At 39.1% G+C, this 25,419-nt stretch overlaps 1 protein-coding gene across 1 annotated transcript in view; it reads right to left on the minus strand.

The window, feature by feature from the left end:
- The window catches only part of EPHA6 (EPH receptor A6), a 513,140-nt gene that overhangs the window by 6,452 nt on the left and 481,269 nt on the right, over positions 1-25,419 (minus strand). The window contains exons 16-17 of the mRNA XM_075034050.1: positions 10,054-10,203; positions 550-743 (exon numbers count right to left, since the gene is read on the minus strand). Of these exons, the coding sequence (XP_074890151.1) occupies positions 550-743; positions 10,054-10,203 (344 nt within the window). The remainder of the gene's footprint in view (positions 1-549; positions 744-10,053; positions 10,204-25,419) is intronic.

A 25,419-nucleotide genomic window follows, 5' to 3' on the forward strand; every position in this document is an offset into this window, starting at 1 on the left:
AAAAAAACTTTGGGCAACACCATCAAGAATTTGTTTTGGAATGGTAATAGCATAATCTCTTATTTGGTCACTGTTACTATTCTTCTGCAGATAAACAAAGATTTAGCAAGCTAAGACACAACTACTTTCTACAGGAAATTACTCCAAGGCAGTTCAGAAATTGCTTGAGTACTGCCAGATGGAGAGACAGGCTTTTGAATAGAGAAAAAAATTACAAAGAGAAAACAAGCACATAGGAGGAGTGCCAAAAAAAAAAAAGAACAAAGAGATTCGCAAAGATTAAAGATAAGACAGTGCACAGAGCTCAGACCAAAAAAAAAAAAAAGAAAAATGCCCAATAAAGTCTGCATGACTTGAGAAAAAAAGTCCTTATACAACACTGTATTAACAATAAAGCAAACCTTAGAAGGGGTTTAAAGTTATTTGAACCCCCATAACTTTGCGAATTCAGCACTTTGTGGCTCTCTCCCACCCCTACTTAATGCCCTAAACCATCTAATGATAGCCACCATGAGTTATAAAAAAAAAAAGTACCAAAAAGAGTCTTACACAAGTACATCCTCCACTAGGTTATGAAGGGTGCTCGGATTGCGGATCAGTTTGTCTAGGAAGCTGACAATGTCACTAAACTTTGGACGGTGGTTCCTCTCCTTTTGCCAGCAGTGAAGCATTAGTTGGTGAAGAGAAGCTGGGCACCCCATGGGAGCTGGAAGCCTGTAGCCTTCTTCAATAGAGAGTATAACCTAAAGAAATACAATGCATATGATCACTGGGCATTAGAGTTAAATGCTGAAAGGACAGTGTAAAGTTGACAATTAGAAACCAGTGAAAACAATTAATGGCACAGCTGCGCTTGCTGTCTGCGTTGCTGGGCTTTCACTCAGGGAATTGGGACTGGCAGGAGTGTGACCAGAGGAGATGCAAAGTATTTTGTAGGCATATGAAACACAGTAGGCACTTTTTTAGGCTGTCCGGCCATCCAAACAGCCAAGAAAGGAGGAGGAGAAGAAAGAACTAACCAGTATCACTATCTTTTTCATCCACTTCAGGTTGATGTACTGAATGGGGTCACAGGGCCACAAACTGACCTCGTGTGGCCACCGCATACTGGAATGCTCTAACATTTGCATCCTGACTAAGTGTTAAGTGTGTGGCAATGTCATAGTACAATCAAGCACTACAAATGCACAATGCAGCACCTGGCAAATTTACTTGGTGATAATATGTTTCTGCTGATCGTTAGAGTATGATTAATTCAGGCAATGTCCCACACACCAAGTTACTGCGAAGCACAACATTATTTTGCATAACCTCTCTCAGAAACCTGGATGTCCAAGCTGTTTATGACTAAACAAAAGTTAATAAAATTCTGGTGTTACCGTATACCATAAAGTGAGTAAAACTTTCAGATTCAGCAGGTGTGGAAAGCCTGTGTTTGGTCAGGATTTGGAAAGAAAAGGATCTGATGTCACAGATAAATCACATGTATGAAAAATTACATTTGATCAGAGTTGAAGGGAGGCTTGTTTTTAGTGACACTGGTAACAAATAACATTGAAAAGGACATTAGCAGCTCTGTATGATAGGAGGTAGCAAAAGTAGGCAAGGTCCATGAAAAGCTGGCTGGATTCATTCTATATAAGATTTAGAAGACAAGAGGAAAGGTTACTAGGTTCTGCAATGAGCAGTGGTAGCAGTGGGGATGATGATGGAAATTACATAGTCAGGATTTCCAAAAGTATGAAAAGATAGAAAGTGGTTGATCAAAAACAAAGCTAGGAAAAAGACCAACCCTACCCCACACACATAACCCTTCCACATAAAAATCCAAGCAATGCTAAATGTTCTCTAAAGTACAAATGATTGTACACAATATTTATAATAACACCGTGCACTTATGAGAAACATACCTACTGCATTTATACCCACTCTGCTTTAAGGAGACATTTGTCATTTTCACACAGATGTATGTACACACCGCAGACATTAATGCAGCTGGAAGGCGGTACATTAAACTATTTACAGCAAATCAGTGTTTTATAGCACTAGCTGTAGCTTCGATATATTCAATCTTATTATCCTGGAATATATCCTCATTCTCTTTCTGAATTCTGAATTAATGTTGTTGGATCTGTTTAGCAGTACCTAATGCTTATGCTGCAAGTATTATGCAAATAAATAAGAATAATGAAGCTACATTAGGACCTTAGCTTCCCTTCATGGCATGGTAGAAAATGGAACAAGACTCTTGTAGCTGTATACAGCTGGGTGTCCCAGTTTTGTAAGATGAGGTGACCTTGTCCTACAGTGTATAGCCCTCTTGTATCCTGGCAGAAACACCTATGCATGAAAAACAAGTGTTTGCCACATGGCAGGGAATTGGATTTGCACGGGTTAAGTTTCGGACCCATGGACAACAGCACTGAGAAGTACAGGCCACTCCAAAGGCAGCATTACTTGCCACAGGGATCTCTGAATTTTATGCACCTGTGTGTATTGACAGATCACATATGTGCGTGCAGACAGGACTGGCCATGCACATACAGATGATATCTACCAGTAAATGATATGTCAATATGATAATCCTTCCACCTGCCTTTCTGGCTACTTGTTTATCTCCTTGGGATTTACTTCAATGTCCCAAATCCAGGCTGCTGAAATGGCTGCTATAGGAAAAAATACCATCGGATTGCCAGAGAAATATTTCCTCTGAAGCCTTGCTTCCTAACGATGAATATGCCTCCAGATTGCTCCTGTGACAGACTTAGGATGGATGAAAGTGAACCCCATGTACCTGAAATTTTATTCACAAAACTGTCAAAGCTCATGTATCTCAAGCAATTTGTCAAAAGTGGCTTCATAAAACATAGGTGCTTGTTACAGTCTGGGGCATAGCTTAGTTGATACTTGTCACTGAAGAGGCAATCTTTAGCAGCCCAGAAATGCAGATATCATAGTCTTTACGTTTAACTGTACCTGTTGCAAATGATGAATTTATGAAATGTATTTTGTTTTTAAGGCAAAGGGAAAGCTTCTCCACTGTTATAAGACATAAAGCACTTGCTCAACACAACAATAGAGAGCTGATGAGGTTTTTCTGAAATAATTTATTCAGGAAAAAAAACAAAACCAAAAAACCAAATTTTCCAGACATCATGTTTTCTCTGACACACTCTATTTTACCATATCTTTGAAAAAGAAGTTACAGTGCATTTTGTTTCCTCTCTTGTTCAAAAGGAACATTTCAGTATGAAGGGAAATGCCAGCTGGTACTGGGATAATTATAATTTCTCATTAATAACAGCACATTTTAAAAATAAACTGCAAATATTGCCTCATTAGTATCCCTTGTGAGGCAAGTATTATTTTTAGAGTCTAAGAAGCAAGAGTAAAGATGTGATAAGTGTCTAATACTGCAATGGGAATCATGTCTCATAGGAAAAATTAGAGCTTTTTAGTTCCTTATTTATTTATTATTAATTTGTTTTAGCTCCCGCTTTGCTACTTGCATAGCACCTATCTCTGAACAGAGGAATTAGATATCCATATACCTAAAAGGGAAGAAGTATTACATTTTTCCTGGTAATATAAAATTATATATTATATGTGAAGACTATACATGTTAACATCTTTTAAATGCCTTTTTCCTTGCTGATTTAAGGTTGAAGAAGCACAATAATTGTGAAATGGTCTAAACTTCTGTATCTACAAGAAGGATATAGCAATAGCTCTAGCAATTGGTGTAACTCTTTCCACATTGGCAAATCAACGTCCCATCTACTTCAACCTGAAAGAATAGGAACGGTACCTTAGTTTCTATGCAAACAAAGCCCTGAGTCTGCTAACAAAAAGGCTGATTACTGCTCTCTAGTTCTGGTTTTGTGATGAACACTTGATGGGTATCAAGAGGAGAAAAACATGCAAATATTCTGTGCTGCTGTCAAATGCTGAGAAAGAGACTGTATGTTTCTTTTCAGCGATGAGTATGTTTAAGACTCATTAGAAGGTCTTGTGGGTCAGCATTAAGGTGAGTAAAATGGGCAGGGTGTATTTTTAAAAGTAACACTTTTTGGCAGATAAGAATATAAACTATAAGGGAAAGGGAATATTTTTTGCAGTTAACATAGCTAATGATTTCCATACTTTTTAATGCTTAGGCTTTTATTTTTATAAAGGGGACCATTCTTTTTATATATTTTTGTACACAGATGATATTAAAGACTGGAGCCTGTTAAATACATTTTATCATTTTTGTTTGATGTTAGACATAGCTGTAAAGTTGAAGACAGAGTTAATATTAAATATTAATTATGATACCAAAATTATCTGAAAAATATTTTATGGACTTCTATATAAAATTTATGCATGTTTAGTTTCAAAATCATTTGAAATTGGCAAAAATGGCATCTGAAAATTAAGCTGTAATCTTTCTGATAGTTTCATTATTAACAGTAACATAGATTTTTTAATGAGACTGAGACAGAAGAACGTCCAGAGGGATGTTGTCCCTGTGTCCTGTTGACATCTGAAAAATCTACCAGGAGGGAGAGGCAGCTGCTCATGCCTCATGGTACGGAGCCAATCCCAGGTGCCTGCCAAGTGTTTTGATGTCTGTGGGTTGAAAGAACTATATTAGGGTAAGTTAATTTTACTATTACAAGAAACTTTCCTACATGTAAGGACTTTTATTCTGTTTGCTACAGTAGTTTTCTTGCATATTGATTACAATCCATTAAATATTCTTTTTTCTTTTTTTTCTTTTTTTTTTTTAATACTGTAGTTCTGCAACATGGACTAATTTATACAGTGGCCTCTAACAGGTGTCCCAGTAGAATTCACTCACAGCTGTTCTACAAACCAAAGGCATGGAATATAAATCTTCCTTTCCTCACATGAGCATTAGCAAGCCAGGCTCATAGCACAATCTGTTCATCAGTATACTAGTTTCCTTCGAAAGTTCAATATCTTAGCTAATGTTTATTAATTAAGCAATAAGACACGACAGACTGTGCAGCAGCCCTAATTAACGGACACCTCTGGTGCCTGCCACACATCTAAGAAGTGCATTAATCAGCACCAACACAGGTCAGAAGTGACTTACCACAATAATAAAATGGTTATTTACTTAAACAAGAACATTTCTCAAAGTTAATAACATTTTTAAGCCTCTACATTATACCATGTACAGTATTAAAAATTTTATGAGAGGCATTTTCAAACTCAGTTGCCTAAAGTTCAGCTTCCAAATCCCTGCTTAGGAATATAAATAGAGGACACTAGATGCAGAGATGTTGGGTCTCTCTGGCTTGCACTGACCTGATGGGTACTTGTGAACAGCTGTAGTCTCTGAAAAACAGACTGGGTTTATTTAGGTGGCAAGTATCAGTTTAACACTTTTCTTTGCATCAGTGTGGGCTCCATGCTACCTGTGCTGGCTCCTTGTAATTTGGTGGCTGTGACTGAGGGGTTGGACAAGAGACCCTTGGTAGACTTAGCTCAGTTCATCTGACTGAACATGTGTTCACATGGCAAATAAGCACCGCATCAGACAGTGCTGAACTCACCTCTCCTAGCATTGCCTCCCTTTATGTAGGGGTGGGCATACCATTGTTTTCTATGTTATGCATGTAAGAAATAAACATTTAACTGGCAGCCACTCAAAACATCACTTACTCAGCCATGGTCTAAAAAAGTGAATTAATTTCCCCAAAGTTTTTTAATTAGAAAAGCAATTTGTAAGACAGAATGTGAAAACATAGACCCAGCTCTGTGGAGTTCTTGGAAAACTTTTGGTACTTTACAAAACTCCACCCAATTCAATAGATATTTTATTGCTAACTGGAGAAGAATTTCATTATGATCAAAACACAGTAAATGTTGTGATGTTCATGTTGCCAGACATCTTGTTGTAGCAGAACCTCTGACTATACTTCTGTGAGACCTTATTAACATTTGTTTGCATAATGTGTCTTTTATGAATCTGTTTAGTGCATGCCCCTCTCTGTTACTTTCCCTGCCATATGTGCAGTATCACTGACCTTTGGGAAAGTCCTATTATTTCTGCAAAATAAGCTCATGTGAATTCAGGGTAATTTATTGGACTAGAAGAAACGTCCCAATATCCAGCAAAGTAAGCTTTACAATATGTCCAATAACTTGAAATTTCCCAATGACATTTAGAGTCACTAAATTTATTTAGAAGGTCACAGGTGCTCACTGTTAACATTTCGGCACTGAAAACCTGTGGGTAGGGCTCTGGAGAAAAGGAGTCCTTTGTGTTGTGTGTCGCTGAACTGCAGGGAAAGACCCCAGGAGTCAGCATCATTAGCATAAGCAGCATCCATAGGGCCTGCATCATTATTCTGTATTAACAGATACTTCTATTTTGGATGTAGGAGTAATTAAATATTGCTATATTCATGCTGTAGCAGAATATTTAATATATGCTAAGTGGAGGGGTCACTTTATAAATTCTCACTGCTGGCATGGCCTTGAATAAATATGTCACAGGGTCTGATATAGGGGAAGAGGACCAGCTGAAGCCAGCCTCAAAGAAAGGGAGAGGCAGCTGCAATGAAGGTCTGTATTGTGCACTGCTCTCACCTGGTGACTTGGACTCTATGTGAGGGTCTGACCAGTCATTCAAACCCTCTTCCCAGGAGGTGAATAGTGGGGCTGAATGGACTTGATAGAAAGCCTCTCTCTCTCCCTCGCCATTCCCCATTAGCGGTAACAGCAGTGGGAGAGTCAAGAGGTGGGCTGGTAATGGAGCTGGTGTGAGGAGGACTATGAGTACAGCAGAGGTAAAAGAGATGATGGCAGTTGGGTTCCTCATAGAGAGGTGACCCAACACCAGATGAAATCACTCACAACTGGAATAGAGACTGAAATTCCCCATGTTGTAGCACAAGATCGCATGACAGTGGGACAGGATGATACAGCAAAAAAGTATCTTCAACTCCCACCTCCTTGAGCTGCAGTCACTACCAGCTGCCCATCACTTGCAGTTAGGTAAGCAGACTGGCAAGATGAGGGGCAGAGGCAGAGTTATAGAGAGGCGACATTGCAGTTGGAAGCACTGGCACTGCACAGAAGCCAGGCACCATGGGAGGGCTGAAGTTCAGACCGAACTGAGGGCCAACTTTGTTCAGAAGTATCTCTGGCTTCACGGGCTGCTTTGATCTCTAAAAAAACCAACCATGAATAGGGTGCTGCAGAGGGAAGGGAGAAATGAAATACCAATTACACAGTAAGGAAAATGAGGCAAAAGACTACTGCCCACGATATGCTCAGAGGACATGCCAGTGGCAACTGACAGGGGCAACAGCAGAAAGGACTGTGAGCCAATGCTGCATTTATGACAGTGCTCAGGCAGTGCTAATGGGGGTGAAAGGGAAAAAGTAAATGCCCAGTGCACCTTGCTTGTAAAGGCACATGTGGTCATTGTGCTTACTGCTCAGTGTTGCATGTGCCCTATAGGGGCACAAACAGAAAACCATGAAATTCCATCAAAATGTAAGAAAACACTTTTCTATTGTGCATGTGATCGAGCACTGGCACAGGTTGCCCAGAGAGGTTTCAGAGTCTCCATCCTTGGAGATACTCAAAACCTGATCGGAGATGGCCCTGAGCAAAATACTTTAGCTGCCCCTGCTTGAGCAGGGGGCCTGGACCAGGCAATCTTGAGAGGTCCCTCAACCTCAGCTGTTGTGTGATTCTGTGATTTGCTAGTACCTTTTTCTCAGTTTCTTGTTCTGTTCAATCTCGCATTAAAAGAAGGCTCACAGTGAAACTAACCATTGCATCTATTCATTTGGGAAGGCAGAAAATTTGAGGCTATACGTGCATTTTGATACAAAGTGCATTCCATGCAATGCAGAGTAACCAGCTTTTGTAACAGCATCCTAATGATGAACAGGCTGATATTGCTGTGGCTGGAACGGAAGATTAGCTCAAGAATAGCACCCTCTGGTACTGCAAAGCTGAAGCGATGTCCCAACTCCTTAGCAATCAGCTCCTAAAACACCACATCTTACGATGCGGCTTTTTTAAGGAAAACAAGGGCAGTTTGCCTTTGCAGTTCAGGACCTGATAAATGGCTCTCAGTTCAGGCAAGGTACAGGGGCTGGGGTACTCATATTGTTAGTTGGAGTCTGCTTGTTTATTCTCTTTTATTAACTTTGAACTCATTGGCCCACTTCAATCAAATTAACAAGTTGCCTAAGAATCAGCAGCTGGGCAAAGGCATAAAGTTGGTTGTAGGACATAGAGACTTAAATATATGAGAAATCTATACACAGATGATTTCGCACTGTACCCCAGGGGAAAAGTAGCCTTAATTCAGTCGTCTAAGCTTAGGTGTCTAATTTTAGATTCCCTAGGGTATCCTGTCTGGACTGCTCCAGAAGGACTCAGGTCTTCTGCATGTCCTGTGTCAGCCACATGTGGAGATCTTCGTTACTCTAGGGCATCTCAAATGCCAGCAGATTGCTAGCTGTGAGAAGCAGAATTGAGCCTACTGGACTTAGCTGCTTATTTCACAGTAGATCCATGATGTGTTTATAGGTCAGATAGTACCAAAATAATGTCTCCATTGAAGAGAAAAATTCTCTCAGCTCAGTGGTTGCTTGTTCTCTTCAGATGGGCAACCAGCCACCACTGCCTGGTCAATCAACAGAAGCATAGCTCAAAACCAGGCACAGCAGGTATTGTCCCATATCTGGTGTTAATCAAGGAGCACAGCAGGGAGCTGGGTTGCTGGCAGGTAGATGCATGGAGAAGGGATGGAGGATGTAGGCATTGTCAGGGGATAATGATCTACAGGAGAGCTGGTCCAAAGGGCAAACTCACGAGGGAAATGCTGGAGAGACATAGGATTATAGTATTGGTGAGGCGGTAGAGTACAAATCCAGAGGAAATAAGGATTTATTAGTTCTTTTAGTCTTTTCTGGTTTGGGTGGTTTTGGTTGTTTTTTTTCTTTTCTTCCTGAAACACTCTGAAATGATGTTTTTTTAATGAAAATCTCTCTCAGATCCTTATCCCCAAATGATTGATCAGCCTTAACAAGCAACCAGACTCAAACGGCTGAATAACTTAGCAACAATATAAAAACAGCCATCTGGGAAAAGTCTTGTCAACTCTTCAAAACCAATGCAGAGGTATTCTAGGCACATATATGAGAGAGGTTAAGACAGGTTGGCTGATATTCTGCATTTTGACATAGAGATTGATGGCTGGTGTGAAGACTGAGTATACCAGTTCGAGCTGTCATGGGGATCCCTCAGACAAGAGAATTAGTGAAAATTTAAATTGTGGTGGAGAAAAAAAATTCCCCTTTCCCATGCCTCATTTTCTAGAACAAGCCTTCAATTTTACTAGAAGCAAATATGTTTTTTTTTTTAATTGGAAAGGCTTATTTGGCCACAACTTTTGGAAAAAAAAAGTCAGAGGAAAACATAACTTTGTTATGAGGGAGGACTATTGTCCTGCACTGTGGTTAAGCCTATATGTAGTTTTTGAGGTAAACAGAATGCATTTAATTCTTAGAAAGGAGAATTAGCAAATACATTTCTTGTGGCAGCTTAACTCTTTTAGAATTTAACCATGTATGCCCACTGAAGGGTACTGTCAGGTTGTACTGGAGGTAATGGGCCAACTTCATCATCAGAATAGTTCCAGTATACCCTCAAGTTTTGATTTATAGCTTAACTGAGAACTGCATCAACTTGCATATCTGATGCAGATTCCCAGGGATTTGGATGAAAGCCACATATAGCGAGCATTAGAACCTGGCAAGCTGACTATGACTCTTGACTCTTTGTAATATGTCTTTAGTCCACAGGACAAAGCTAGTCAAGGTTTTAGTTATAGAGGGTCAAGTCTTCAGGTTGCATAAATTAACATCCCACTGAAGGTGATAAGAGTTATGCTGATTTAAGTAAGTTAAGGTTCCAGCCTAGAAAGTGAATGAGAAAGCAAAGCAGGGCAGGGAGTGACAATCATTTTCAAGGAACATTTCAACAACTTGCAGATTAGTCCTAGGCAATACTTACATCCTGATTGGACATCTCCCAGTATGGTCTCTCACCGTAGGACATCACCTCCCACATTACAATCCCATAGCTCCATGCATCGCTTGCTGAAGAGAACTTCCGGTAAGCTATAGCTTCAGGAGCAGTCCACCTTATGGGGATTTTTCCACCCTGAAAAATATGTTGAAAACTTGCCAATATGACTAGAATACAGAATAGCACATGTTTAAAAGAAAAGAAAAAAATAAATATCCTGGATGCTGAGATTCTACATTCTGTCTTCTGTCAATTTGCCTTGTCAATTTGCTGCAAGTGGAAAGGAATAATTTTTTAGAATTTGATAAAAATTTGGTTTCATTTGTAGTTCAATTCACCAAAACAGCACTTTGTGAAAACAAAATTCAGTTCAAAGAACAGAAAGCATTTTAGATGATTCATGTTTGTTCAGTCACATAATTAGTCAGGACATGCCTTTTGATTGAAAATATCCCAAGCCTGAAATTCCTAGTACATTGACATTTAAACTCTTTCTCCTTAAATGAAACCGAAACATCTATTGCAAAATAGAACACCAAAAGCACTTAATAAAATTACATAATCTGAAAGGAAACCACAGGCTTTCTATTATTCTTTACTTTCGATAATGTCTTTTAATTTTTGTTGTGCCCTTTAAATATCTGGGTAAATAGCAAACCAAGTGTGTTTCTGATAGGTTTTTCCTTCAGATATTGAATAGTTTCGTTCTGCAGCTTTCAACTTAAAATCCAAGTGCTACCACCTAAAAAATTTGTAAGAATTCAATCAACAAACCTTACTTACTCTTTACAAGACCTCAGGTTGCAGAACTTTTCTCTGACATTAGTAATTTAAGCCATTGAATCTCTTCTATTCTCCCATAAATAGTTTATGTATGGAAACTACTTTTCCATTTCAGAACAAAGTATTTCTTCTCCAGATACATTTCTCTTTTCAACAGTATCCATTTATGATCATTCTCCATTTAACTCTTATTTAGTAAGTAGAGAGAGAGAGCAGTACGCTTAAAGTGCCACTAGATGGTAGAAGGAGGCAGTCAGTAGAGCTGAGCTCACTTGGCAGCAGTTGCTTTCAATAAGCAGTAATAGATTCTGCTCAGCGTTATAATTGTATTTCTGACAGAAACAAAAGACAAAATGAACTAGAACATCCGTTTGGCAGTTGAAGAGAAGCCACAGTTAAAAACAAGTATGTAAATCTCTGTTCATTTGCTTTGAATATATAAAAAAATTGTCTGTGAGTTGTTGAGGCCCGACTTCAACTGACTGAGAACTTGCTTGTTCTACCAAAATAGTGTTCAAAAGCAAAGCTCTGTGTCTGTGGTGATGTGCCAGTAAGCTAACTTCTCATCACTGAGTCTCACCTGCTGATGAAAAATGTATGGTTAACATTTATGTTGTATGATAGTTATGATAGTAGCCAAGATGTCCTTTGTATGATGTTACATTTTTGGCAGCTGCCTTTTTAAAGCCTTTGCTTGCTCAGCTGTGGTTGAAGTCAGTGGCAAACCACTGACTGATTGTAGCAGTAGTAAGGTAAAGGTAATACTTTATTTTGTATTTTTTCCCAAGCACCTCCCCTACGCCCTTTTCTTAATCCAATAACCTTGTAGACAGATCACTCCTCTGGCATGTCAGAGATGCAAAGGACTTTACACCCCACCTGCTGCCATCTCTGAACCTGCCCTAGCCAGTGCTGCAGGGTGTGATGCTCTTGGTCCCTTCCTGGTGCAGCTGTTCCACTTGGGAAGCAATTACAAATGCTTTTGGTACGAGAATGAAGAAATAGGGTGACAAAGGAAATTTGTGATAAGACATTCTCTAAGGAAAGACCAGCCTAATTTCTTGTCTCTTCCTCAGGAAATAGTTAAACCTTCTGAACAAATTGGATAAGAGCATTTGGTGCTCGATCTCACAGTCTGGTTGGAATGGTGTTTTGGTGGGATATGTGAGTCCGAGCTTCCTGAGGCAGTGGAAGATTTAGATATTCAGTGCCCCAAATGTACACTACACACTGTGCTGTCCAACCACAAAGATGTCCCCTTTGAGAAACAGTGTTAGGGTCTAACTGCAGAATATAGTTCAAAATATCTCCTCTTGCCACAGAGTTATGGGCCTTATCCATTTTACTGGATAGGCTTTAGTCCTTTATTTTTAAACATTTTATTGCCAAACTTATGTAACTCCATCCTTAGATCGCGGGCTTCTGCAGATTTTGGGGGACAATCAATATTTTCCTGGCCTAAGTCACAGGGTCGTGGTAGGCTTTTAATTCCTTCTTTGGACCTGGACACATGCACTTGCAAAAAGGTGAACAACAGTCATGCTGATCCATATCACAAGAGACACTGCCCTGACAACCCTAAACACCCTTCCTCATCATCAGCATATCACTCCTGACTGATAAATGATGTAGAAGGTGAGACACTTGCTCTGACATAAGAGTTCACTGTCTTACCGAGCAATCCCCCTTGATGCCTTTTGCTTTATGTCCACTCCAGATACTTTCTGGAGTGCCATACCAGCATTCAAGGGAGGATGCAAAAGAAAAATGCTGTATTTTATTTCCTTATCACAGATCTCAGGAGATGACAGGAAGAAAAGTCTACCAGTTTAGATTGTTGTGTTACTGCAAGACTTTGTTTATCAGGACAAACTGATGTATCAACAAATTTACTATGAGCCTACATTTCTAATTTATTATTTTTTGAATTTTAATGAAAAATCTTATGTTAGCAATTAAATATCTACTTTCAGGGAAAACACAAATCTACACATGCAAATAAAAGGCATTTGGATATTTATAGATTTTACTTTTAATGTTTATAACATAACATGAAAATTATTTTTTAAAGTGTGTTCTTTTCATAAATCTGATTATGTATTCCCAAATCATACTCAAAAAAGAGGTCACATCTCAAGCAGCATTTGCAGCTAGTTTTGTGACTATTGGCTAAATATAAATGAGTTTTAAAGAATCTGATTAGACTCTCCAACTAGTTTCATGATACAGCTTTACTGACTGATCCCTTTTGGACTGAAACAGTAGTGGCTCATTGAGTGTGAAAATGAGAATGGAGAGCAGAGTCTTAACAAAATCCAAGGCAGTTCACGTTCAAGGGCATAAGATGTGTTCAGTGTTGTAATGTAAAATAAAATTCTTTTCTGCTAGCTGTAATGACAAAGTGGAGCAAAACCTCTAAAATTTTTACAATGGATTCATCTTATGTATGAAGATGTTACATTCATAAAAATGTAGATTTCAATACTTAATTATGTTTGCAGAATATCTTTTTTATGCAAAAAAGTTGTTTTATTTATTTGAAAGCCATTCAAAAGGTGGAGATTGCAATATGACTACTTTAAGAGACATATATGACTGAACAGTAATAATAGCTGCGCATGTGTACTAAAAGAACACATAAGGTTTAGAATAGCTGAAAACATACTTCCTGTTTCTGATTAGAGTAATAAACAGTGTTACTGATATTCGACATGTCTTTTTACATTTTGATCTAACTGGGAAAATAATAAATATAATACTGTTTACACAATGCCTCACCTTCAAATTAAGATAATTTATAAATCATCTACATTTTACTACTGTAGCAATGAAATCTGCTACAGCTCCCTCTATCAGAAAGCCCTTATGGAAGGCTGTTTTGTTTTTAGATTATTCTCTCTCTTTTGGGGGGTGTGGGAAGGGGGAGAAGGGGTGTTAGGAACCAAATTGTATTTCTGCCGCATCTCATACATGGATAATGATATCACTGATAAGCTAATTTTATTTTCACATAGCAAAAGAACACTAACACTGCTATTCAAATAATTAGAATTCAGCCTTTGTTTTCCATATGCTGCCAGCTGAATAGTGTCTATCTCCTGATTTTTTCTTAATTGTAATTTAATAAGCAATTTTACTATGCAGTGTCAAAAATCCCCTTGCAATTAGAATATTAGGCTCTCATTGCTTAGCTTGTAGAACTGTTTAGAGATCAGCCCTTGAAATGAAATTTACCCCCTCACCCACCCACACCCTCACTCACTTTCCCTACAGAGCTGGCAACAGCAGAGTTTGCTACACATTTAAAGACAGAATTGGATCTGCATGTCACAGAATGCCTCATTCTTTACCTCAAGCTATGCATGAGAGAGACAGTCTTCCCAAAATGCCATTTCTTCTTGGAGCTTAGAACAAATAAAGTGCTTACAATCTATTATGTGAAAAGACCCCAGCGAGGCAACTGACGCTGACATTATATATCATCCAATGGGCCACAAAGTCTATTCCTTACTCTGCATTTTTCCCATCTCCCATTTGATTTTTTTAATTTTACATGTTAGACATCTTTTTAAAAAACAAGAGACATTAACAGTTTCTTTAATAAAATATTTAAACATATTTTAAAATTCCAGCAGAACAATGTAACTGGCAGCTATGGCCCATTACTCTATGAAGATGAAGGTCAGGATATATCAGCAACCTCAAACTGCTTGATGTGAAAAATGACAGAGAGGGCACAGAGGCAAATAAGGAAGCCCATTAGATACCCAGACTTTTGGCATGCCCTGCTAGCTAATTAAAGTGAGCAGTGATGCTACTGAGAACCTTAGATATAAAACTGAAGGCAAGATCTATGAGCTCCTACAGGATGTGCAAAGACAACAATACACGTAAGCAGCCAGAAGCAAACACAGTGCATCAGACTCATGATATCCCAGAACTAGCAGTGATGTGAAACAATGCCTATGTCTGTTGAAAAGCCTGTTCCATATTTTCCTTGAATGACAGACACTGCAGAGGGACTGTCACAGAACTGGCTGCAGTTTTACTAAATGCTGAGGTGCAAAGCCATCAGTTCCAGATGCACAGACAGCTAGAACTGTCTATTTCTAGGACAAAAGGTACTGAACTATGTGCACCATTAGTCTAATCTGGCACAGTAATTCCTATGCATCTGTCAGTTACTATTCCTTTATGCACAATGTTACTGAATTGTGCAATAATTTTCCATGACACAAGTGTAGTATCTGTCTCTTTCTCCACCTCAAATGACAGAAATAGGGAAAAAAAAAGAGACCTTCAGAGTGAAGAGAGACAAAAGTAATGAAAGAGATTAGTTTTAAATATTGGACATAGTTCATCATTCTATACAAAAGCCTTATGCCACTTTACTGGAGCAATGCTTTTATTTGAGCACACAAATCGAATTTTTCATATGCAAAGAGAAATAGCCAGAATTTAGCATCCTCAAATCATAATTTAGAACTATTCAGACTTATCAACAGACTTCTCTAGTGTCTATTGGAATATCAGAGAAACTACATGGCAAGATAACAAAACCGCTCTGAAAAGGCATTTCAGAATTTGCTCTCATTATGCCCAATTCCAGACAGTTCTACCAGTCTTTCATTTCCCTTAGAACTGAAATGAACAAACCCCCCTGATTTTCAAAAAGCCTGGATTTGCTTTTAATCTCTGGGAAAATATTCATTTTCTTTCAAATATCCTCATTAACAATGCTGAAGTTAAATATGTGGAACTTGTTTTTTTTCCCTTAAGTTAGCTATCCATTTTTTCAGAACAAGTTATTTATGATTTTGAGAATACGTCAATTTTAGTGAATATTAACCCTTACATTACACATTTATTTGTGTCTTCAAAAAGGAGGAAAGTTGTTGATAGATGGAAAGAATCAGCGCTTCAGATACTGGCAGAACTAAAACAGCCAGGATGAACCGTCTGTCCACAAATCATCAGAAACACTTCATGTTAACTAGCATTAACATTAGAGGTGTATCAGGGTGCTTCTCAAAAATACTCCACCCAACCTGTCATTCATTTTGTCTTCCTAAAGGTGATCAGTAAGATGAATTGAGTAGTTGTATACATACACACAAAACCTCCAGAAAGACAGACATATCCTACCCTATAGCCTTTTAGTTCAAAAATTAAAGAATTAAAATATTAAATTACTTTGCTAAAAATTGAAGAATTGCAAAACCAGAAATGCTCGCTAAAACAGCTGGGGTTCTTATTAGTAGTAGTTGTAGCACTTCCTTTGAAACAAAACACTTCAACATGCAGTCCCTTGCCTGTTCTGAGGCATTGATCTTCACTTGGGTTGAAAGATAAGAAGTAGTCTGATAAAAATGCATAGCTTTGACCCTCAAAATCCACATAAGTGAAATGGTGGTGAATATTTCTGACGACTTATATCTGTCCTGCATTCATGTTTTCCTGGCAGTGCAATTTAAAGAACTTTATACAATGACAAAATACAGCAAACTACCAAATACAAGTGGTTGATATGATTGTCTCTTGTTTGTATAACTAACTGGCCTACAGACATATTTTCTTGTTAGCCATGATGCCTTTACGTACAAGGTGCTCACTGAAAGACCCAAGGTTTTCACCCATTTATTTTAAGAACATATATTTGTTTAGTTTTTAAATGAACAAAGTAGTTCATTCCAGAGATGGAGCAAAAGGGGTCCATGGTTGAAGATGGGCAGAGGCCTCACTCTTCCAGAGCCAAAAGCTCAGTGTTCTTTTTTCTGTAGAAGGGGAGAGAAAGTAAAGAGAAGAAGGGAAAGACAGAAAAGAGCCAAAAAAAAGATTCAACTTTCGGAAGTTAACTGCTGTACACATCAGCACAGACAGCTAGAGCTGTCAGCGAGCAGCAAGCGCAGGGCTGCTCCCTAAGGGTAGGGGAGCCGGGAGCAGCCACCATGCAGGCTGGGCAATGCCCTTGTGGACAGGGTGCACCCCACGGCGCCTGGGGGGATGAGCAGGGCAGCATGGCGATGGCAACGGGCGCTATCAACAGTCCTGTGAGCATCAGGTGAAGGCAAGGTAGCAAGCCAAGGTGAATCCAGCAAATCCAAACAACTTCAATCCAACAGGGCTGGGGCTGGCCAGTTGTGATGTCGCTGGAGCAGGGATTGATGGCCCCAGGCTGAGCTGAAATAGGGTCCTGGGCCAATGGGCAGGGGTGGGGGGGAAGTCCCAGGGGCGGCCAGGCAGGCCAGTCAGGCCAGTAAGGACTGGTGGTGTCCTCAGAGTCCCGATAAGAACCAGGCAATTGTACAAAGACAGATAAACACAAGTATTTTGCAAAACCTCTTCGAGATTGATCTTTTTAAAGGTAATGGTGAGACTGGTGGGGCCAAGGAGTCTCATAATGTTTTAGAGAGTCGACTTCTCATTTCCCTGGGATTAAGAATGCACCAGTGAATTTTACAGCATTGGGTGCTTGGCCCTCAATAACATAGAAACCCTTTCCTTCTCTGAAATTAAATATCAGAGCCATGCATCTCTACCAAATCCAGTTTAGAAACTATAGCACTACTTGACAGTAATGATAGGAAAAAATGTCATTTTTCTTGAAACTAATATTTCTGGCAAAGATCTATCTCTTTTCAAGAGCATCAATTTCAAGCTATCTGCCAGCTGCGTCAGCACAGCTCACATTACAGCCTTAACCAATTTCTTGAAAGTTACTCCTACAGAGTCCTTCAATCTGCACATCCAGATCCTATCCACTTTGCTTACACAAGTAGTCCTACTGAAGTCAATGGAAAAGGTGAAAAGGATTTGTTCCAAGATGCTTATTGAAGGATGCCTTATGCTGCATAACTCTGTAACAAAGGAATTTGCTACAAGGTCCATTCTTACAGCAGAACTGAGTTACTGAATACAAATACTTTTCTAAAACCAAGTAATTTAAATTGAAAAAAAGATGTTACTAGGCACTATACTTTCTTAAAAGCGTCAACAAAGACTTGTCTCTGAAATGATGCCCTTGACTTGCCCAGGGCTTCATGAAGTGTTTATTATTGGATCAACAGTAAACTGTTACCATGCACTGCTTGAACACTTCATGTCATTAACTACCATTGATTTCACAGCTAGTGATTTCTACATGCATATCTAGTTGACATGCACAACAAACAGCTCCCATGTTTCAGTAATCAAGTGGCCTCTTTCTCTGCTGCCATAATGCCCAGATTATTCATACTCTACTGCCTTGCCCCTGGACCCCTGCCGTAATTCCTTCCACACCATACAATTTGAAGTAGTCAATAAAAACTCAGAAGCATATGGAAACTTGAAAATTGAGGACAAAGTGAAATTGATTTAAATGCAAAATTAACACCATATAGGCTATGGTACTGTCTCCAGTATACATTTTCATATTCTATTCTTTGGGATGCTGTACTAGAGAGAATGTAAGAACCTAGATATTGAACTCATATACAGCTTGCTCGGGGGTACACTAGATTTTATTTGTCTAAGGCTTCTTCAAAACTTTATTCTAGAAATGAGTTGGAAACCACAAAAATTAGGCTTTTCTTTTGGGAGTTACAGTGCCACACACAGATACACAGATGTTTATGATGATCAGAATTATTATGAGGCTGAGCTACTCTGCAAGTATCAATGCTTTAGTTTTCATCCCAGCTGCATCAGGAAGTGCAGAGGAGAATTAATATCTTAGTAACTGATGAATTAAATGTTCTGCTCACATTTTTGTGAGGTCACTTCTCATCCTGAAGGAGTTTGCCTGTTATTTAAGTTTCAGACAATTAATGGATAAGTAGCTGGTCAAAAGATAGGAAACAAACAGTCAGAAAGAAAAGGTCAGTTTTTAGAGTGGCATCCCCTGGGGACCAATGCACATGTCCTGCTGGCAGAGTATGTAGAATCTACAATACAGGCTGGACAGCGAACAGGTAAATTGTGCTAGCAATCCAAAGGTATTCATGGTAGTAAAGATGATGATCGACCACAAAAATTTGCCAAAGGATCTTATGATACTGAGTTGCCAAGTGATAAAATGTCACAAAATTCAGTGTCATGGTGATGCATACAGAATAAAATGCTCCTAACTTTACATAAAAAATAACGACTTGCTACAAAGCTATCACTGCTCAAGACAGATCTTGTGGTTATAACAGTTAGATGGCTCTATAACATTACCAACTCCATGCTCAAAAGCAGACTATAGGGAAAAAAATGAAATTAAATTATAGAAATGATCAGGAATAGAAGAAAGCATGGCCCTGTTGAAACTTAGGATATTCCTGCATATTGCTTACTGATTGCAGCCCTGATCCCCCATCCCCAAAGGATACATTGAAACTAGCAGACCTGTAGAAAAAGACAGGATGGGTGTTCAATGGTACAGAGTAGAAGTAACTAAAAAAGGTCTACGCAGCCCTGAATATAATGGAGTGGACAATAGGTGGAGAGTATAGAACCAGGGTGCATCAAATGTAAGTGACAAGTAGAATATTAAAAACATTAATGAAACAGTCTTTTTTTTTTTTTTTTTTTAACAAGGAAACATTGCTATGGGATGTTATGGACTCTAAAAATACAAACATCTCCAAAAACTAACTAGATAAATTTACAGAAGAAATATTAATGAAAGATATTATATATAAAGACCTACCTCTGGTTTAAAATGGTCTTTGAGCTACAGACAGCTAAAAGCTCAATAAGCAAAACTGAGACTGTATCATTGCATGTGCTCTCTCTTCCTATAGTCCTCCTCAGAATTCACCACTTGTATTTTGGAGACATGCTTCTGAGCTCACAAGCATTGTGGCTATCTGAGTTTGATCATTATTCCCTTGCTATGATCTTGCTTCACTTCCAGGTAAAATACAAACACATGGTATAATAGTGTAACCGGAAAAAAATGGATGATTAACATGTTATCAACATTTTGGGGGAAAGAGAGTTAAAGAAAATTAAAAAGTTAAATTTAAGAAAGGCACCTGAAGTGAGGCATTCTTTGATGTGAGACAGTATAATTGTAGACAGCTATCTGAAGGATCATAAGACATTTGTTTTTTGCTGTCGATTCTGTGACTACATGTCTATGTCTTTGTACAGGACCCCAATGTTTAAAGATATCCTTTATGGCTAAACCCTTTGACAAAGGGAAATAAATAGTTCTACTGTTAGTCAGTTTAGCAACAGAAAAAGGACCGGGTACTAAGGAGATAAACTGGCAGACTGTTATCTGTAAAAGTACTGCCCTGAGATAGTAGGGGCTGGCTACTGGGTGAGTGCATGGAGGTCTGACATTTGCTCCATGGAGGAATGACACTATCTTGTAAAGATTTTGGTCTCATATCTTTCATCAACAATAAATAATTTCATTTAAGAAAAAAAGGGGAATAAGAGTATTCCCAGACTGTTGGGAAGCATGCAAGTTTCATGTCTCTAAGTAAGCCCACACGCTGCATAAAAATATGGCTTATATATTGTAGGGGAGATGGGAGAACAGATGCTGATGAAGGCGAAGCATCTGAGTCCGGGGCCATAGGTCAAGAAGCACGACAGGGGCCAGGGACCTGTCAAATACTGGGCACCATTTCCTGCCTTCCCATCTGGGGACAGGGAGGGACGAAGGCAAGAAACAGCTTGCCAAGGCCAGGGTGGGCAGTGAGGCTCAGCAGAGAAGAGGACGGTAACAGTCATTTCTCCTGCACCAGGCCAAAATGCTCCCAGTGCCACCCTGCTGGTTTTCCAAAGAAATGAAGTGTACAAGCCGCAGCTGCACCGCCGGCATGGCTGCCTGTCAGCCAACTCCCAGGCTAGAAGCTTTGAACCGCTGGCAATTTCAAGAAGCGTGGATGGCAGAAAGGTAGATACAAGACAGACATCAAAGGCTAGATCAGATCACCTAAATATGGTGTCTACTGTTCCTTTAGGCACTGTCACTTGCTCACTAGCTGTCATTTTAGGAAAATGTCATGTCTGCCAGTCCTCTGCAGTGATCTCAGGTTCCCCGTGATATCTCAGAGGGCACTGGATCTCTACATATAGGCAGCTGATCCCTTCCCGATTTTCCATATATTTAATGAAAAACAGTATCTAAGCAAAGGAGAGAGACCACAGTATTTCTCCTGACGGAAAGGCAGGAGAGCTCAGTACACGGCCGTTCTTCTGGACCAGCCAGCAGCTAGAAGGCAGTGGCTCGGTGGCCGACCAGGCTGCACAATGTTGGGCACAACAAGCTGCCACTTGCCCAGCTGGCAAACTAGGCAAACATTTGGGCTACTGGGGAGATAGGTATAGGGGTATGGGAGGGGCTTGTGAGTAATTTGATATTGTATGAGGCCACAGGGACATGGGACGGATCTAAGCTTCACCAGGGAAGTGAAAATAGTAGAGCACGGAAAGAAGCTAGAGGTATTGTGAAGGTGCCGTGGGGAGACTGAGAAGATCAGAAGTTATGCTATTGAGGCTGGAGAAGACAGCATGAGAACTAGGATAACTGTAGCATGAAAATGCAGTTGATTTATGTAATGGAGCCCTAGGACATAGGGCTTCATCAATTTGCTTCTCATGAAATAAATTTTTCCCTATCCTTTGACCAAATAAGGTATCCTGTTACAGCAGAAGTTACAACACAGCCTTATCATACCATAACTGCACAAACACGGATGAAGCATATCACCAAAAAATTACAAAGAAATGAACACACAAGAGTAGTTTTCAGTCCTAGTTAGGTGCTGCTTCACAACAAATTTTCTCTGATATTTCTATTTGGTTTAGCAACATACTGGTATCGTCCATAGATCACTGCAGTGTGGCAGCATGCAAATTGTTGAATAATAGGATAACCATCTGTTTGATGATGAATAGTTTGGCACAGAAATGTGGTCGAGCCTTCCTGCAGATATCCACGTTGAACTAAATCTCTGTCAACTGTCTGAATAAAGGGCACTGAACATCAAGTAAGTTTCTATTACACTATCATCAGCAGCTTACCAGGACAAAGCATTGACTGATGCTTATGATGGCAGCTCCAGTCATACTAATGGCAATTTAATATATAGTGTTTAAACTAGTGTAATGTTGGTTTACAGACACTGAGAATCTGCTTCTGACCTTTACAATAGCGACATTTCTTAGTATTGCACTTCCTAGACTTTTGTACTACTTTTCTATATCTTGATGTATTTTAATTTAGGCTATTCACGAATTGTGGCACTGGGATACCTTTTGTCCTATAAGTCAGTTGAATTTTCTCCTTGTATTCCCCAGATGGCATAAAGTTTTGAGTAATACCCTATTAGATTATCTTTTTCTGATGATGCATCATACTAAATCATCATCTGACTGATGATAATATAATGGGAATAACATATTAACATAATTTATCATCCCTGTACCTTGCTCAGGGGATATTTTACTTTATTATATAATATATTAGTTGTCACTTGCATGATATATTACAGTAAGACATCATCAGAAGGAAACATTTTGATGAAGTAGTACTTAACAGTAGAGACTATTATCTAGGGATAAACAGCCCTCAGGGGTACTTTGTTTAACAGAATAGTGTAATACAAAGGTAAGAAGATACATGGCATAATGAGAGATGTGATTATTCTCTGACATCAGACTTGCCACTGGTACCAGACCAGCTGTGGTTTATCTTGGAATAGTAATTTGTATAAATTGCTATCCACCCTCTAAGCAGTGGTGACTTTTGCATTACCTGCATGAATTCACTAAAAAGCTTCATCAAAGTAGCTGAAACTTGTTTTGACCTTTCAGAGTGTCTCTATAGTTACAAAAAAAGTCAGTGTGTTTATTTCACTAAAAAAATCTGCCTAGTTCAGAATAATGAAAAATGAGGAGGTCTTTTTTTTTTAGTTTAGAAATGTTAATTTAGCAGAGGTAGATTGGCAAATGACAAATCTTTTTTTAACCACAAATGCATTGAGAGACAGCCATTTAAATAATTTTTAGCATTCGGGCTTCATGCAAATTAAGCTTATGCATCTAGCTAAGTTACAGCTGGTTAAACTCCTGCCATCAGGCACAGATGCATAGCAGTTGTGTTTACATGGCCAGCTTGCATAATATATGGGTGCAACTTCTGCAGGAAGTCCCTTTTTGTGCTAGAACAAAGCATATGCACTGACTTTTTCTTTTTTTCAATCATCTCAGTTACATTTATATAATGAAAAATGAATATATGCATATATTCATATATATATATAAGGAAATGGATTTCCAAAGCTCTTCTGGTGGACAGCAAAGCAATATGCGTCCCAACAGGCAGCTCTAGCACAGCTGTGCCTGCAGCATCTGAAGGTAAACTCTTTCAGATAATAGCATTGGGGAAGAGAGAGTAAATCAAAAGCATTCAGCAGAACTTAATGACATTTTAGGAAAAAGCATTTTTCTCCTTTGTCTATAGACAGTTGACAATTTACTCTTTTGCTCCCTTTGATTTCTGGATTATGGCCTTGTATACTTAAGGAAATTAAAGCCAACTGGTTTTGGTATCAATGAAATATGAAGTTATGGAATACTAATGCATGGTTTTGATTCCTTATTTTTAAAATCTTCTGTGTAAAGTGCTAAAGTTCAAGCCTATCTGAAAAAACAGAAATTCATATCACTTCAAGAGCCAGAATGCCAATCAAAACACCAGCTATTTTCACACTTACAACAAAGTGGGATATATTTTATAGCACATGCATCCCTCCATTGCTTGTTTCATTGTAGAATGGAAAATTTCTGGAGCAGACTGGTGATCATCCTCAGTAACTCCCAACAACCCACAGGGTCCCTTTAGTTCCATTGAAAGAACTGAAGAACTTGAATCTTGCAAAGGACAGGTATCATACTTACAGCTGTGTCATGGTTTAGCCCCAGCTGGCAATTAAGCACCATACAGCTGCTTGCTCACTCTCCCCCGCAGTGGGATGGGGAAAGAGAATTGGGGGAGGGGAGAGAGGGAAGTAAAACTCATGGGCTGAGATAAAGACAGTTTAATAAGTCAGAAAAGGAAGGGAAAATACTACTACTACTACTGTTACTAAGAGAATATACAAAACAAGTGATGCACAATACAATTGCTCACCACTTGCTGACTGATGCCCAGCCAATCCCCCAGCTGTGTTGCCCCCCAGCCAACTCTCCCCAGTTATATAGTGGGCATGACTTAATAAGGTATGGAATACTCCTTTGGTTCATTTACATCAGCTGTCCTTGCTGTGTCCCCTCCCAGTTTCTTGTGCACCCCCAGCCTCCACTGGCAGGGCAATATGAAAAGCTGAAAAGTCCTTGACTTAGTAAAAACACTGCTTAGCAACCACTAAAACATCAGTGTGTTGTCAATATTATTCTCATCTTAAATCCAAAACACAGCACTGTACTAGCTACTAAGAAGAAAATTAAATTTATTCCAGCTGAAGCCAGGACAACCTGGTAAAAACAGTGGTATCAAGATGAAAAATTTGTCAGGTAAACTCAGTGTCCAGTTAACACCACCAAAAACAACACTAAAAAGAAGCCACCATCCCTTATCAGCAATTTCCAGAATACTACTTGATTTATTCCAGGTATGAGAGCTCACTAATTACAACCTCAAGAATATGCTCTGGGAAATCGGTCTGGATGAGCCATCTATCCTCCTTAATAAATTTCCACACCTTCTGGCATACTCTCTGAAACTTTCCCCATGACTAGGGCATCCATATCTCCACAGCATGTATTCTTATGACTAATGAAAGGTAGATTAGGCTGCACTTTTGGTATAACTCAGCCTAACTTAAAAAAACCAAAGCAATGCCCTCCACCCCAATCACACAATCACGTACAACATAGAAATCCATTAAAAGGAAAAATCAGACATACAAATGGACTATTTTCTTCCTAGGATAAGATGTAATATTCAGAAAGGAAGCCCTTCACTGCTCTTTCTGTATTGTTTTTCTGTGCTGCACCCCACAGGACGTGCACAGGATACTCACCCACTAACGTGGTCATTCTCTTGGTCATCACTTATGTCGAGTCCATGTACTTGAGTTGTTCACTGGGTCCTCATATTTTAGTGCCTCAAATATTTTCCTTTTCACATCCATGCCCCTGTTTTGCTATGATGTGCTACAAGTGATCTTTAATTAGGGAATTTTTGCTGTTTCTAAAATACAAGTGGGTGCTAGAGATCTTTGGCTTTTAAATATATCTACTACTGCTTCTCCTGATTTATCTTGCCTGAAAAAAAGCACAACTCCAGCCTTAATCTGTCTGGGGTCATAGGATTCAATCCAACATCTTTACCTCTTGTTCCATGGTTTTAGGCATTATTCTTAGTGGCAGTATCTCACTCACTTCTTTTCACTTTCTCTGTTTACAGAGGAGATGCAACTGCAGCTAGCTTTCTAGCCACCCCCACGCAAATAGATGTTCCTTTGCTTTCCTCAAATTTTCTTTTTCTGAAGCTCGTGTTTTCCACTCCAGGAATCCCACTCCTTGGGATGTTAGACAAATGAGATCATGATCACTCCAAATGAAGTTGTTGATGGCATG

The sequence above is a fragment of the Buteo buteo genome, chromosome 8 (assembly GCF_964188355.1).
Source record: "Buteo buteo chromosome 8, bButBut1.hap1.1, whole genome shotgun sequence".
Lineage (NCBI taxonomy): Eukaryota > Metazoa > Chordata > Aves > Accipitriformes > Accipitridae > Buteo > Buteo buteo.